This window comes from Rhea pennata, chromosome 7 (assembly GCF_028389875.1).
Source record: "Rhea pennata isolate bPtePen1 chromosome 7, bPtePen1.pri, whole genome shotgun sequence".
NCBI classification, from domain to species: domain Eukaryota; kingdom Metazoa; phylum Chordata; class Aves; order Rheiformes; family Rheidae; genus Rhea; species Rhea pennata.
This window is the reverse complement of record NC_084669.1, coordinates 4,489,842-4,505,562: the sequence shown is the minus strand read 5'-3', so window position 1 is coordinate 4,505,562 and position 15,721 is coordinate 4,489,842. Positions and strand designations below refer to the sequence as shown.

The following is a 15,721-nucleotide window of genomic DNA, read 5'->3' as shown; positions in this document are numbered from 1 at the left end:
CTTTTGTGCACGTCTCTGAAAGCGTTGACGTGGAAAGGAGCAGCAAGGAGGGGGAGGTTGGAGAAAAAAACTGCAGCTCTTCTAAAAATACTGAGGGCATGCAAGAGTGCGAGCAGGCTGGGGAGGAGGGCGAGGTGAGAGCGCCTCGCACCATGTTCCCCGGGTGCCAGCGCGGCGCATTTTTGGAGATGTTGCTCCCGTGACTGGATGCACCATGAACATTTGGGAGGTGACCCTGGCTTTCGTGGTCGTGGTCCTCATCCTCGTGTCCCTGCTGTCCAACGTGCTGGTGCTGATCTGCTTCCTGTACAGCGCTGACATCCGCAAGCAGGTCCCGGGATTGTTCATCCTCAACCTCACGCTCTGCAACCTGTTGATGACTGTTTTGAACATGCCCCTGACCTTGGCTGGGATCATTTACAAGAGTCAACCAGGAGGAGACCAGGTTTGCCACATTGTGGGCTTCTTGGAGACTTTTCTGACCACGAACTCCATGTTGAGCATGGCAGCTTTGAGCATTGACAGGTGGATTGCTGTGGTCTTCCCTCTAAGTTATCACTCCAAGATGAGGTACAGAGACGCTGCTCTCATACTGAGCTACACGTGGTTACACTCGGTGTCATTCCCGATAGTGGCAGCTTCTCTCTCCTGGGTGGGTTTCCATCACCTCTATGCCTCCTGCACCCTGTACAACAAGAGACCTGAGGACAGGACACAGTTTGTGATTTTCACTGGGGTCTTTCACACCCTCAGCTTCCTCCTCTCCCTTATAGTCCTGTGTTTCACATATCTAAAAGTGCTGAAGGTGGCACGGTTTCACTGTAAACGGATTGACGTAATCACTATGCAGACCCTGGTGCTGCTTGTGGACATCCATCCCAGGTAAGGTGCCTGTGTGCTCAGCAGCTGAGAATATTCACTGCAGAGGAAGCAATGTTATGTTAAATACAGTCTGATCTGTATCACAGCAGGGGATGGGGAGGGGAGAGAACAAATGTCTTTTTTGCCAGTTTCTATTCTGCATGTTTCTTTTTACTTGTCTTTAGTTTTCCTGTTGTAGAAATAACTCTTTGTTATGCTTTGGAGCTTGCTTTGGGAGGAAGCAAGAAACAAGCAGTTTTGGCTGGGTTTGCACTTCCTTTTGAGATAGTAATCAGGTCACTACCTTTTGTCTCAGAAGTTCTATTTAGCATTTAATAGATTCATATTTTTTACCACTGTCAATCCAAAATGTACCTGGGTCTCCCTGAGAGGCAGCAGACTGAGTTTGCACATGTCCTTTTGCTCCAGGAGTTCACAAGGGAAGCTGGGGCACCTCATGCTGTTCCTTTGCCCAGCACTTCCCTTCTTGCTGTGTACTCTGCAACTTTATCTTTCCTGAAGGAAGGATTATAAGGAAATGACATTTGTAAAATAGGCATGCTTGAATGCTTATATTTAAATCCAAATGAGAGAGACTTAAGTAGCAATGTTAATATGACAAGCAAGGTGTGTGTAAAGTTAATTTCAAATGAGAGTCCTTTAGCAAGCCTGTTGTGCTGAAGTGCAGGAGGAGAAAACTCTCTGGGGGCTGGGAGAATAATGGGCTTGAAGGCAAACACCAAACAGGTATGAACGGTTGCTGTGCAAAAGAGTCGCATCTGAGATTATGCATAAACTATAAATCTTGCATGAAAATGATTTGCCTGGATCTGGAAAGGAAGCAGACTTGGCTGAAGGAGGGAGGGTGGGTGAGGCAGATTTTCCTAGGTTATCAGGAAACAGAGGAGTATAGCTATAAAGCTGGAGCAGAGAAAGTCTTGCTACGTGAAGCCCATGGGTGATCCTGGCTGAGGAGCTAGGGAAGGCATCTGGCTGCACAGGGGAGAGGAAGCACCAGTGCATGTAGCCCGAGCGTGTAACTGTTGTGCCGTGAGAAGCAGGGAGGATGAAGCAGAGAGAACCGAAACAGGGATGGCTGGCAGGGTGCGGGATCAGGCTAGTGAGAAGGTAGCCGCACGTCAAGCCAGAGTGATCTGCCTGGGCTAAGGGATTTAGGAAATGAAGCCACCGAGCTGTGGCAGGCTGGGGCAGGGCTGAGGGTCTCAACACCCAGCAGTGTCCGGGCTTAGGGCAGAGAGGCTCCGACCAGCCAGGACAGATGGGGATATGACCAGCTGTGACAGGGATGGGGAGGCCAAGTAGAGGAGTGAATTCTGGAAAGGGGAAACCAAGGGAACTAGCAATAGCGTGGAAAGAAATGAGCCTGGCTTATTCAGAGGAACTAGTTTGGCTTAAGGGAGAAATGTGTGCCCAGAGTGGGCAGCTGGAAAGGAAAGGGTCTGGATGTGTTTGCCTTGGGAAAAAGGAAGAGGATCGTTTGGCTATGTAGGGTGAGAGAAGGAGATCACAGGGACAGGGTGGTGGTGGGGAACGTCTGTGCTGGATAGGAAAAACTCTGCCAGAGACTGAAGGGAGGGGAAATCTTTCAGAGAAACGCTGGCAGGCTGCAGTGCAGGGAGGTGTCTGACATTGGCGAAGAAATCTGACTGGAGCAGAGGGATGTTGAGGGCAGTCCCGCACCAGACATCCTGCCTGGGCCCCCTTGCTGTCCTGTGCTCTGCGAGCTGGAGGCAAATGCAGGCTCTCTCCATGTGCTAAGCAGTTCACAGCCAGCCAGGAGCTGAGCTGCAGGACCTGAATGCGTGTTGCTGTCCTCAAAAAAAAGGAGGTCATGTTTTTGGGATTCCTCACCCTAAGGACAAGAAGTTTGCAAGGATCAGGGTAGGGCAGCATCCTACCAGAGGAATAGGGACATCTGCTCATAATTCTCCAATTAAGTTGTTTGATTTCTATTTTGACCGAGAATGTGGAACAGAACTTTGGTTGAGTCCTGTTACTGCCCTTGAGAAACACATGTATAAATCTTCCCTTATCCACCTAGTCGAACCAAACCATAAACACCCTTCTGCCCTACGTGCTGTCTGGTTGCCTCGATCACTCAGTATCTGTTCCTGCACAGGCACACACACACCAGCTATTCCCAGGGATTGCCATAGCACTGGGATATTATGCCTATTACTTTAAGTATGATTGGATTGGACAGAAAAGCTTAGAAAAATCAATAGATTTTTTTCTGGTCTAGGTTAACTTGAGGGTGTTCTTACATTTTGTAAGCATCTCATGGAAGAGTTGATTCAAAGAGGCTGTGAGCATCATACTACCTCTTGCGAGACAGTTGTACAGGAACTTTGCTACAAGTATCCATTATTAATAATGATTATTTATCTCTCGTATCAGGTTATTCCATGCTTCTTGCAAAAAAAGGAGAGTTTTATGTCATCTTTCAGCCAGCAGTAGTGGCTGATTCTGACGCATGGTGCTGCTGCCCTAACAGGTGACGCAGGTACCCAGCTGCAGCGATTGGACTTGGGATTAGGTTCTAGACTGTGGGAGCCTGCACAAAGGCTGCAGGGCCTCCGACAGCAATCGGTTCATAATGCTCTGACTTGGCAAAGGTGTCGTCTGAAATATGTAGATGGTGTCAGTGACCTGTCCTTTGGATTAGAGACTAAAAATTGGGCTGGGGTTGCCAAAGAAACCTACAGGTTTAGAGTCCCAAATCTATTGTTTTCCAGTGGTGGGCAGATAAATAAGAGTATGACCTGCGTTCCCTGACACAGGTCATATTTACTAAAGAACAGTGGAGATGGGCTGTGTCAGACAACACTTTCTCAAGGACAGCTCTACATTAGTCATTCTCTTTAAGGAGTCCTATTCAGACAGGTTTCCCTGCTCTGCACATTTGAACTTGGGTGAGCAGGCAGGATGTTTTCACAGCACGTTTCTCTCCCCTCTTGTCTGTCTTTAACCTCTCTTTCCAACTCATTTTTCTCATATAGCCTTAGTCCAGCCTTCATTTTCCCTTCTCCGCCCAAATTCTCCATACCACTTCTGTCCCCCATTTCCTTTCTCCTTTCCCTTCCCTCATCCTGTCTGTCCACTCCTGTATTTCATGGCAGTATGTTAATTTCCTTCTCCGTCCACCGCTTTAGCCTGTCTTTTGCCCATTTTTTTTTTAGGTTTAAGATAACGGGGAAATGAATCAAAAAGGTCCTTTCCCATTTAGAACTTACTTGTGTCTCTCTCTAGCAGAACCTGTGCTACACAGCAAGGCAATGAAGTGATATATACATAAACTTTCATGCTTATTCTGGTATCTTATAGCATAGACAGGAATACCAGAAGGATGAGCATGAAAGAACAAAGTTCTCCACCTTAGATTACCCTGATTTTTCTGTTTTTTGCATGGTCTAGTTTCAACTCTGAGAAATGAGTATGGACACTTTTCTGCTTCCTGTGACTCAGAATCCACCCGCAAGGCAGTTCAGCAATAGGAATTATGACAGATGGCTTTATTACCTGTGGCTTGGAAAGCCACAAGTGATCTTCTGAAGATCATTCAGAATGAGTACAAAGGAAACCTCCAAAATTCCCCACAAAATTGTGCGAATGTTTAGGGTAACATGTCCTTTCAAGTTAGCTTAGGTATTTTTACTGAGTAGATTTTTCTTAGCTTAACACCAATTTATCTTGATTATCATGAGAGGTTTGTGCAAGAATTCACTTATATTCTTAACACATGTATTTCTTAACCCAAATTATCTATAATGTCTTTTTGGTACATCTAGCTTTACAGATCTTAAGATCTGGTATCTCATAAACTTTATTTAAAATACCAGACTTTCAAAGGAATATAGCACAGATTTTCCAGGACATTCAAATCTTTAAATCAAAGCTTAGTCAATAATCCAGTTCTATTACTAGTGTCACTACTGGACCTTATGTATGTGTTCTTATCTAAGCACATGTAAGCATATCTATGAAAGCAAAATACCTAGCTATGTGCATGTCTCTGTATGAAAGCGTGAGATAAAATACTTTAGCCTGTAATGTGGTATTTATTGGCTACATCTGGAAAAGCTGAACAAAAGAAATTGGTTCAAGACCTCAGAACCTTCCAAGCCGTGCATGAGCCCCAGGAGTCAAACACGACTTTATGCATGCTAAACACAACTTGGAAAGATACAACTAGAGAAACTGTTAGAGGTGAAAAATAAAGCAAAAACAATCTAACCGGACCTACTTTGAAGATTTCTTTTCCTATCCTGCCAGGTGCAGATATCAGAAGTCCAATAATTCAGGTCATAAGTGAAACTGTAGAACCTCTAAAATCGGCCGTCTCCATCTAAAAATACTTAAGGTTCTCCATCTGTTGCAGAACTGAAAGCACATCATAGGTTCCCTGGAAAACGTGAAAGCTTTTTTCCTTCTCAGACTGAGAAACCTGCCATTTCTAACTGCAAATAACTCAGACATAGAAGAAGTAACATTTTTAGAGACTTTTTCGTTCTACTTATGTATATTCTTTAAGAATGAGGTGATCTGTTATTTCAAAAAAGACAAACTTTTTTACATTGCTTTTTGTTCATTTTTGCCATCCTGGTAGCTACTTCAGGAACTGGTAAAGTAAGACCCTATATAAGATGGCTCAAAGGAAATGCTTTTTCCCTTACTGTAATCTAAAGGTAGCATAAGAACTCTCTGCCATGGAGGTCACTAAAGCCCGTTAAGATCCAAGAGACAAAACGGACATTTAGATCAAACATTTGCACTTACAGTGTATAATGGAAGGGCATAGTAATAAACCTCACAGCTATTATTGTAACTGAGTTTGGAAGCTGACACCGAGGCATCAGGTATAAAATTTAGGTGTAAAACTAAAACAGTTCCATCCCTCCAAACCCCATCAGCGCAGGAGTTGCACAAGCGTGCAGGTGAGGAGGAGGAGCTCTCGCTTCGCCGCTCTCCAGACAAGCAAACCGGCCAGTTCGCAGGGGGATTCACGGCACGAACGCGAGGGCTCAGCTGAGCAAGGGCCAGTGACCCTGTGCGCTCCGCTTTGCAAAGCCTTCGGCGCGGAGCCCGCTGAGAACCGCATGAGCCGCAGGAAGATTTATGGCCCGGCAGCACACAGCTGTATGATCTGATGATCGCGCCAATGCTGCGCTGAACGCAGCTAGTCTGTTTTTGCTGTTACATTTTTATTGTGTTTTATTGCTTATCTCTCTGGGAAGTTTCTCCTGTTTGTGATATTGTTTGAATTGCTGTTTCTAGGGAAGTACCATACCCCACTTTGGATATTTTCCAAACCTCTTTGAATATCATAAGGAAAACTCTAGCCTGCAAATACAGCTTAAAATAACTCAGAAAAGAGCTACTGCTACTTAACCCAAGGCTGAATTCCACCAATTTCATTGTACATAAATAGATATAATGAGTGTGTGCATATAAATATGCACACACATATTTCTCAGTAACTGCTTTTCAAGGGTAAGACGATCGTACAACGTGTTAGTAGTCAGTGTTGTCCCACATTAATGCAGTGCACCTGGTACTGTCCTCTGTGAACACCGTGCCTACTGGAAAGATTGATCCCAGTCACTCTGTAAGTAAAGCCATTAAACTTTGCTACGTGATATTACGATTCATGTTCTTGTTTGTGTTGAATGTCACGCAGTGTAAGGGAGCGTTGTCTAGAAGAACAAAGGAGACGGAGGCAACGAGCAACAAGGAAAATAAGTACCTTTATCGGTACTTTTGTCCTGTGCTTTGCACCTTATGTAATTACAAGGTAAGTGTGCACCTACCTACCGAAACAGACTCTAACTCGGAAAAGCAGGGCACTGTGAATCGGTAAAAAGTTACCATTTTTTGTCTGTAAAAAATTTTGTCCAACATTTTCTTCCAGCCCTATAACAGAGAGTTCATTTACTGAACTAACAGAACTACATATATTTCACGGTACTTATTCAATACAGTTCTGATGCAAGTCTGTGGGCAAAATTTTGTTCAGTCAGCTAAGTTGGTCTTAGTGTTGGTCACAGGAGAGTGAATTAAGAAGTGGTCCACAAAGGCCCGTGAATCAGATTTATAGTCCTTTTTTAGGTAAGATAGTCAGTTGCTCCTCAAACTGCCTCCCCAAATCAGGAGGATGATCTCCAGAGCAAGAGAGTAGTTTGAACAAATCAGACAATAATAATCTGGTCAAACAAGATCAGAGTGAGGTGAGTATATGACCCACAGGCTTAAAGGGGAATTTTGTCTGACTGACTAGAGCTCTTAGTCATAAACAGAATATCAAAGCTGTTCTGGCTTATAGCTTAAAAAATTCTTGTGATTTATGGTCAGAAAGCCTCATCTGTCTTAGGCTTATCTCTAGCTTATCTTTGAAAATGGTTCCTGTGGGAAACACAAAATTACTTCTATGAGACAAAAGTATTAAAAAGTGAGTATATCCAGATAAGCGTTATCAAGTTATTGTAAGGAAATTTACAGCTAGCACTCATTATTAAGAGACTTTGGAAAAGAATGAAATGCTGCTGTTTTATGCATAACAGAGAGAGAAAAGAAGTATTTTTAAAATACTGCCTACTCCAATTTTACCCAACAGAAATTACTGGGGCTGACTTCAGCCAAACCCAGATCCATCATAAAAATAAATCATTGGAGAGATAATTAGCTGAATTAAGTCTCAGTATAAGTGGTTAAACAGCAAAAAAACATTTTTTTCCAATTTAGGATAATATTCTGAATTTCTATTTCTAACAAAATAATTTATAAGAACATCTTGTAGTTTCTTGTTACAAATGAAAACCTGCATGCAACATTAATTTTATGTTCACAATAATAATAACTAATTAATTCATGCTGTTTATTTGTAACAGAATGTAGCAAATACATTTGTAACAGTGTTACCATATTTATTTTCACTTCTGTTTAATAGCCGCAATAAGGTACTCTACGCCACACACTCTAACCAGGTACGGTTACTTGGTACGCATAAGCATGGTCACTTAGTCTTCAGTCTCAGGCTATAAAATATCAGAGTATTTGTCTGATTGCAAACGGTTAAATTTCACTTTGCATTGGGTCGCTGAACTTAATAAAAATCATCGCAGTCGTAGTCATAACAGCTTGAGGCTCAGTCCTGAGCAGCACTAACTGCGCTAACCAGACTGCCAGACTATTTTTGTGCTTCTCAATAGGCATCTCAGGCCAACATTCAGGCACCACCTCCACTCTTGCTCTTCACTCCGTAGCACCCTCATTTGTGTCTGGGCAGCATATACAAAGCTTTGATATCATCCCCGGCTAATGAGCTGTTTAAGCCCTCATTTAATCTCCTGCTTTGGGCCCAAAGCAGATTTCCCAGCCAGCCGTTCCTCTGCCATCAGCAGACCCTAATCCTCTGGGAATGTGTTTAGCCCTCAGTGGGCGCTCCACTCTTTATACCACTCTTTGAGGTAACACTCGGAAGCCCTAAGATACAGAAGAGGGGTTAGCAACTCCTGGCTCTGCCCCTTTTAGTTTGTACAAGGATCACTTAAATATTCACCCAGTATGGAATAGCTCTAAAAGGAGACAGATCCCCCACGGAAAATCTGCTCTGATCCTGATCCGAGCAGGGCGTTCCCCTCGGGTATGACAGATCTGGGCTTTGAACCTCTGTCTTCAATCTGTCGAGGACTAATGGCTTTTCCACAGAGAGTGGCAATAAGTGGAGCCAAGATTCAGGGTCCCAAATGTGCAAGACACTTGCCCAGGCCGGGCGGCGGTGGTGCCCTGGCCAGGCATGCCAGCCTGGCAAGAAAGGCTGCTGCTTTCCCGTCTGGAGGGATCTCCGCACAACTGGCTGCGGGGAATTCCTCTTTTGGTGCATTTAATCCCTGCTTGAGATTCCGCTAGGCGTTACAACGCATGGCGTTACAACGCAGTACCCCAGGATGCTCTGATTCTGCTTGATTTAGCTCTCCTACTGTATGACAGGAGTATTATATTTTATATTCCTAGACATAGCTAGTTTCTTGGTTTGTAATAGTGTTGTTAGTAGTATTACAATATCTCTCTTCTTTTGCCATGTTTATCATTATGTGGTTAAAGAACATTATTCAAAACCTATTTTCTCCAAGGAACCTTTTCATAAGAAAAATTAAACTACTCCGTATCAATTTCTAATATTTATTTCCAACTGCAGACATTTCTCGCTGAAATGCAGAATTTTGCTTATGTAGGTTAATAATTGCTGTCAATGTGAGAGCAAATTTGCCTTTAATTAAAAAACCCAAAGTTATATCATAAAGAAGTTAGAAGTCCCAGGCCCTCAGGAAGAGGGGGAGGATGGTAGAACAGGCAGAAGAAGATTTAAATTCTCTTATATCATCCCTGGGGGACACTGGATAAACAAACTGTGCTTTCAAACTGGTTGACTGCCCTCTGCACGCAGATCCTGCTAGGATTTGGACAAGCAAGTTCAGAATTCCTGTGTGAGTTTTGCTCTTACCTGTTTGTGCATATAAACGCATGACTTCCCTCTGCAATTTTAGTTTGACAGATTGCAAGAATGCGGCTTTCTAGTCTCCATCAAAAGCCTCAGCTGAGGTGAGGAAGCGATATTTTCCTCCCGCGTGAAAAGTCTTGCGGTACAAGCTGGCCAGTGCTGCTCGCTGTCATCATATCTTTGTGCTGACAGGTAGTTCCTGCAACACTGGGGAAGAGCGGAGGTTAGAAGCAAAGGGCTGCAAGATTTGCAGGTCCTGCTATAGGAGTTCCCAAGTCGTGCTGCTTCCTTACAGAATTTGCCCAGTTGTGATACACGCATCATTTAAGGAGCAAAACTGACTAACTGTAAATCAGCTAACAACCACCGAGATGTCTTTTCTTTTTTAATTAGTGAAGTAATTATTAAAAACAGGGCCCTGTTTTTATCATATCTTTAGCAAGATATCATACAAAAAGGTACCAAGTAATAAAGTAAAAATATAGTAAAATTAGCATCAAAATCAACATAAAACTCATGTATAACCTACTGATATCATTAATACAACAGAAACCACTACAGTCAAATTCTGATAAAATCAGAATAAGACACCAACAGAAACATCACAAATTTAAGTTAAAAGATCAGATCCAAATTTTAGGAGAAAAGAATGAATTTCTTCTTGTGAGAATAACATCACCTACCAGCTCCAAAATGCAATGACTGTTTTGTTTCAGTGCTGAATCTTAACACATTTTAGCCTGCTTGAGATTCTCAGGTCTACCCAGAATTTTCTCCATAATTCAGTAAAGTTCAAGTTTAAGCAATGCATAACAGATATGCTGCCATTATTCTAGCCTTTGATCTGCTCCTCTAAATATTCAGTAAAATATTTTGCTAAAAATATTAACTACACGTGCATACAAAGAATTTTAAGTGTCTATTATCTGCAAAAAGAGATCAACGTAACATTCTCATTTGTTTACTGAAAGTGCAATGAAGTAATTGAGAGCCACTTGCTACTGCTCTAGAAAATTAGAAGTTTCTCAAATATTAACAAAGCAACACAGCAAAACAGTCTATATCTTTGAAGTAAAAAGGTGTTTGAAGATCAGATTTGAAGAGTGACTTATGAAGGCAAGTAACAGAATTATGTAGCTTAGCCAGAGAATTTAATTTACAGGTAGCACTGAAATATTAATGCTCCTTCCCTGAAAATGTCTTCTTTTTGGCTGAAATGTTTCATGAAAATTGAAGCTATGCATATAATTTCCCTCATCAATGAGAGCACAAAACCCTCTTTCAAAGGCAATAAGATATATTATATGCTTTGAATGGCTGAGATCAAATTTTTTGTACATTAAGTGGAATTACACAGCTTGGAGTTTGTGTATATTTCTGTACTTTTCTGTACACCTGATAACTACAGATGTAATTTGATTTTAAAATAATACACAAGAATCATAAAACATGTAAGCATTCTTAAGGAAACATGATTAAACAAAATATTAAAAATTCTGTTGATAAAAATATAAATTTTTAAATTGATCAATCACTTTTCAAACCATTTCAAATTTGAAAGCAACATTAGCCAGTCTAGGCTTCCAGCCTCCCAGTGTCTATTTGATGTGCTTTTAAAGAAGATCATTAAAAATTCATGGAACTGACTGACAGAGACTGAGACACAAGCTTGTCATAGCTTGCTCATAAAAGTATCCACTGATTTTAATTAAACTTAATCAAATTCACATCTGTAAAGTGTTCAGCAAAAATTAGTCAATGATAAGATGAAATTCAACAAGATGAAATTTCAAAATGCAAAGAAGGTCACTTCAAATATATGAACTGGAGAACAACAAGTTAGGAAGAAGCATTGCTGATCAGAGATTACAAAATAAATACAAGTCAGAAGATGATTAATTTCAAATTAGTCAACTCTCATTTTAGAGCATGTTAACATGGGTGCCATAAGCCACCTTTTATAAAGCAAGAGAGAATATGCCAGATGAACCCTCCCCCACCAGCCTGAGTAGAAGATAATTACGTCTGAATTTGGTTCCTCCTTTGTAAGAAAGATATCAAACGTGCCCTGCAAGTAAAGGTTGAAGGAACAGCATTTACTTAGTCAAGACGAAAGAGAAGGGCAATGGATGGCCGTTCTTTGGCATCTAAATGCTGCGTGCAAGGTGATGGTGATCACCCTGGAAGGGCATGAGCAATTCTCCTCAGTACTTTCACAAAATGCAACCTGGTTACCTCGAGATACTGAGGTACCCAGTAGATCCCTGGAAAGGCCATCCAGCCCAATGCAAGAAACGAAGAGCCGGGAATCGATTTGTTCACTGCTAATAGGGCAGATTCACGTGAAGAGGACATTTGCGACAGAAAGACAGTCCTGTCTGAAACATGACAGTGATCAGTGACTGATGTTTAATTATTTGAAAGTGAAGTTAAGAAGGTATAAAATGACTTGCCAGACCTCGTTGTCAGTCGGTGCCCTCGTGTAACGATTCCACTGAACTGTTCATTTAACACAGCTTAGCTTCTGCTGTGTGCTGTTGAAATGCATGCAAACAAATACCAAGAGGTGCTCAGAAACCATTTCAAAATGAATCACAGGAGGCCCTTGCCAGTAAGAATTTGTAAGAGCAGAAGTTTTTAGAGCAACCAAACTAGGTACTAGTACTAGCATCCCTAGGTACTGGGATGTTTCGAGTACTACTCACATCCTGAAATGAAAGGTTTGCTTTGCAAAGTTCATTTAGCCTAGAAATTGCATAGCTCGACTTTCTGTTTCAGAGTGCGTCACTTACTGCAACATGTAAGAGCACTTTGGTCAATATTAGCACCCCTAAAAACATAACTGGACAAGTATAGCCTACTTCTAATGGAAGTGATAACAAAAATGACATAAATACCGGGCAAAGTGCGTAAAATTATTCTCAGTATTAGTATCACTGGCACTGTGATGGTGGCCAACCTTCCAGCGATGACTGCAGACCTGCTGCACACTGCAGACTGCTAAGCACCATACTAATATCTAAGAAACAACATTTTGCCAAGGGGTCGGCAGCCTAGAAAAGACAGAATGACAGAGATAAGGGAAGCACAGAAAGACCGAGGCTCGTAGTCAGTGCTATAACCAGTTAAGGCTCCTTAGTCCCACATTCATGCTCTAATGATTGGACCATGTCATCTGCTAGCACTATTTTAAACAAAAAGATGTACTGAAAGTTTTTGGAATGTGAATAAAAAGATAGAGGAAAAAAAAAAGTCTTCATCTCTTAGCTGCTTGAAATACTAACATCATCATCATTGCTGTTGCAGAAGCTATGCTTCAAAATGCTCTTTGAAAATGGTTCCTTTGCCTGAAGAAATATTAGCAATTAAACTATTTTCTAGGCAGGTGTAAGAGTACCTGCTGCTGAGGACAGTTTTTAGCAAAGATTTTATTTGCCATTGCTTATCAGGGCTCTTTAGCAGCACATGTATCCTCTGAAATCATCTTGCTCTAGAAAAATCAATAGTTTTTCAACAGCTGTGGAGACATATTGAACAGAACTGCCCTTCAGCGTTTCTCAAAGACACGTGAGAAGAAAACCTCGTGGAGTTAGCAATGCCGTGCTATCAGAAATGCTGGAAGTCTCAGAACAAAGTGAACGATCTGTGCTAGCACAGGTATGAGGAGTGTATAATGCTCTTCCCTCCCCCACACCTGGTGCCTTAAAATATTTGCCTTGTTGAATTTATTGCAAGTATATACCACTGGCCTTTAAATTGAGCATTTTTTAAAAAAATCAAGATATATACTTGCCTTCAGACCTGCAAATACAGTGATTTTCGTTCACTTTAGCTATCTGTATCTCAAAGATCATTATCTACATTCCTGACATAGATAAAGGGCAGACAAAGGTAGAGAGAAATTTTTTCTAGCCTCAGACAGCTGGATACTTGTGCTGGAAGTACCTGTCTCTTTTCACGGACTCTTGGTGGGAGCTAGACAGAGTTCAGACTAGATGCTGGATTAGTGGATAACTGCTAGTTATATTAGTAGGGGACAGGACTCCCACCAGAGCACGCAATGACAGCCTGTGTCTCAGTCTCAAACATTATTATACAAAATATGGCTTTGTGACAATACTTAGAAAAAAGACACTTGGCTATGTAGAAGTTTCTTTCTGGCAATACGTGCATGATGGATACAAAGGTTGTAGTAAGTATGAAAGTCATCAGGAAATGTACCTGGGGACATCATATTCCCTTCACCCCCCTTAGGGTAATATAAAGTCTATGATGAACTTCAGCTGTCAGGAACATGATCTTACAACACACTCTATTAGAAAAATGCACACAACATCACTAAATGAAGAAAGCTAAATATAAACTGAACAGCTTTGCTTTCTAATGAAAGATCTTATCGGGATCAAAAACACAAGAGTAATTAGAGAAAGTAACACATACTGTCCATACGGGAGACTAGAAGTGCAATGGTTGAGGGTGTGTTATACAGTAAATGATTTTATGAGTAGATGCTGCATGACGTTTTTCATGAGCAGTGAATTTTCTGAAAAGCGTGGCTCTACTTACCTTAGAGTATTTATGATCCCATACACAGTATCCACTAGAGAGGAAAAATAATCAGGGCTAGGTTGCAATACTCTAGAGAGAGTGGTGCCCCTTTATCAAATATCTCCATGACCTGAGTGAGCCAGATGAGTTGAAACCTAGCTCTACATCAAAGGTATTTGGACTCAGAGCTTTTAGACTCCCAAAGGTGTATTTTAGTAACAAATAAATAGGCTTTTTGAAGTAAGACTGCTGCATATCTCCTGCTGGAGCTGTTCCGTTTTGCACGCAATTCTTCTACAGTTACTGAGGCAAAGATCAAGAGTCTTTTAGGAGACAGCACACACCGAGCCTGCTCCCAACCTCAGTAAATGCACAGCTAAATATACTAAGTCAAGGATACTGTGAAGTCTGGAGGTTGAGATGCTCAATGGGAAATGTGTACTCCTTGAGAAGCAAACCTCAGACTTACATATGCAGAATCACAAACATCCATAATGGGAGCACTACATTCCCATTCTCATGATTCCTTTTAATATTTTCTTGTATGTGCCCTAAAATAAGCTGGGAAGGTTTTGCTTTCTTTGGAGGAGAGAAGATCTAAGAGAGCATGGGGTTAATTCCAAGAAGAAAATCTAGGGACAGTTATAGTGGTCCATCAGCTTACAGTTGTGCTGTTGCTCCATATTTTTCTTCCTAACGTTCTTCCCTCTTTCCCCCCTTCTCTCTTCACAGACTGATTGAATTATCCTCTGTGGTTCCCATCAGTTCCCACTGGGGAATCATTTCCAAGTGCTTAGCTTACAGCAAGGTTGTTTCAGATCCTTTTGTGTACTCTTTGCTCCGACACCAGTACAAGAAGACGTGGAAGGACATCATAAACAGGATTCTCAAAAGAAGCTCCATCAATTCCTCTGCCCTGACGAGTGAGCCCCACAACCGCAATATTCTGCAGCTGAACGAATGATGAGGCCGCTATGGGACCGTCCGGAAATGTAAAACAATACATGGGTAAAACAAAAGTACCTGGCCTATCCCCAGTAGCTCTGCTCAGCTGACGGGGCTTCAGAGGCAGGCTCCGAGGCGGATCGCAGCCCGGCCTGCCTCTCTCCGGCAGCCCGCGGGACAGCCAGCGAGGCAGGCTGCCCCGCGCGTCCTTCCTCCCGCAAAAAGCGTGCTCTCGCTATGCGCTCCTGCAGGCTTCGCCAGTACAGATCTCCCATTGATACCCAACAGCAGCCACACATACAGCGGGTGGAAAGCTGCTCCTCCACAGAAGGACCCAGGGAAGTCCTAGGAGCAGAAAGGTGCCACTGTAATGTTGCTCTGGAAAGCCACATGGGGCACTTGGTGCTGGGCTTTCCACCAGCGCCCACCAGCAGGGCTGCCACCTGGCTTTACAAAAATAACCCCAATCTGGCTGCTTCAGTGGACCCCACAGATAAACCGCTAAAGAAATTAATAGCAAAACCTTTACCTGGATACCCATACAGTGTCCAGCAGAGCATTCAACCTCTTCTGACAGATGAGGTTTTGAACCATTCTGCAGAACTGGAAGTAGAGATAATCCTTTCTGTAGCACACTACAGGCTGGATTCAGCCAAACCTACTACACGTTTTCTAAGTAATTTCCATGCAATCCTATTAGTTTTCTCCCTGTTAAATTCCAGAGGACTTTTCATCTAAAAATGGCAGAGAGGATGGAAAGACTAGGATGCCTATTGCATTCAAACCTCTTTCCAGTAAGTCTGAGCTATAAAGAGATGGATTTTGCCCAGAGGCTGTAGAACAAGGTCC

The 15,721-nt window shown here is 42.2% G+C and overlaps 1 protein-coding gene across 1 annotated transcript; it reads left to right on the top strand.

Annotated features, from left to right (window-relative positions):
* The first annotated feature begins 214 nt into the window (after window positions 1–214).
* Window positions 215–14,891, top strand: GPR26 (G protein-coupled receptor 26). The gene is made up of 3 exons (XM_062580483.1): window positions 215–882; window positions 6,560–6,673; window positions 14,660–14,891. The coding sequence occupies exons 1-3, from the start codon at window positions 215–217 to the stop codon at window positions 14,889–14,891; spliced, it is 1,014 nt and encodes a 337-aa protein (XP_062436467.1).
* The last annotated feature ends 830 nt before the right edge of the window (window positions 14,892–15,721 follow it).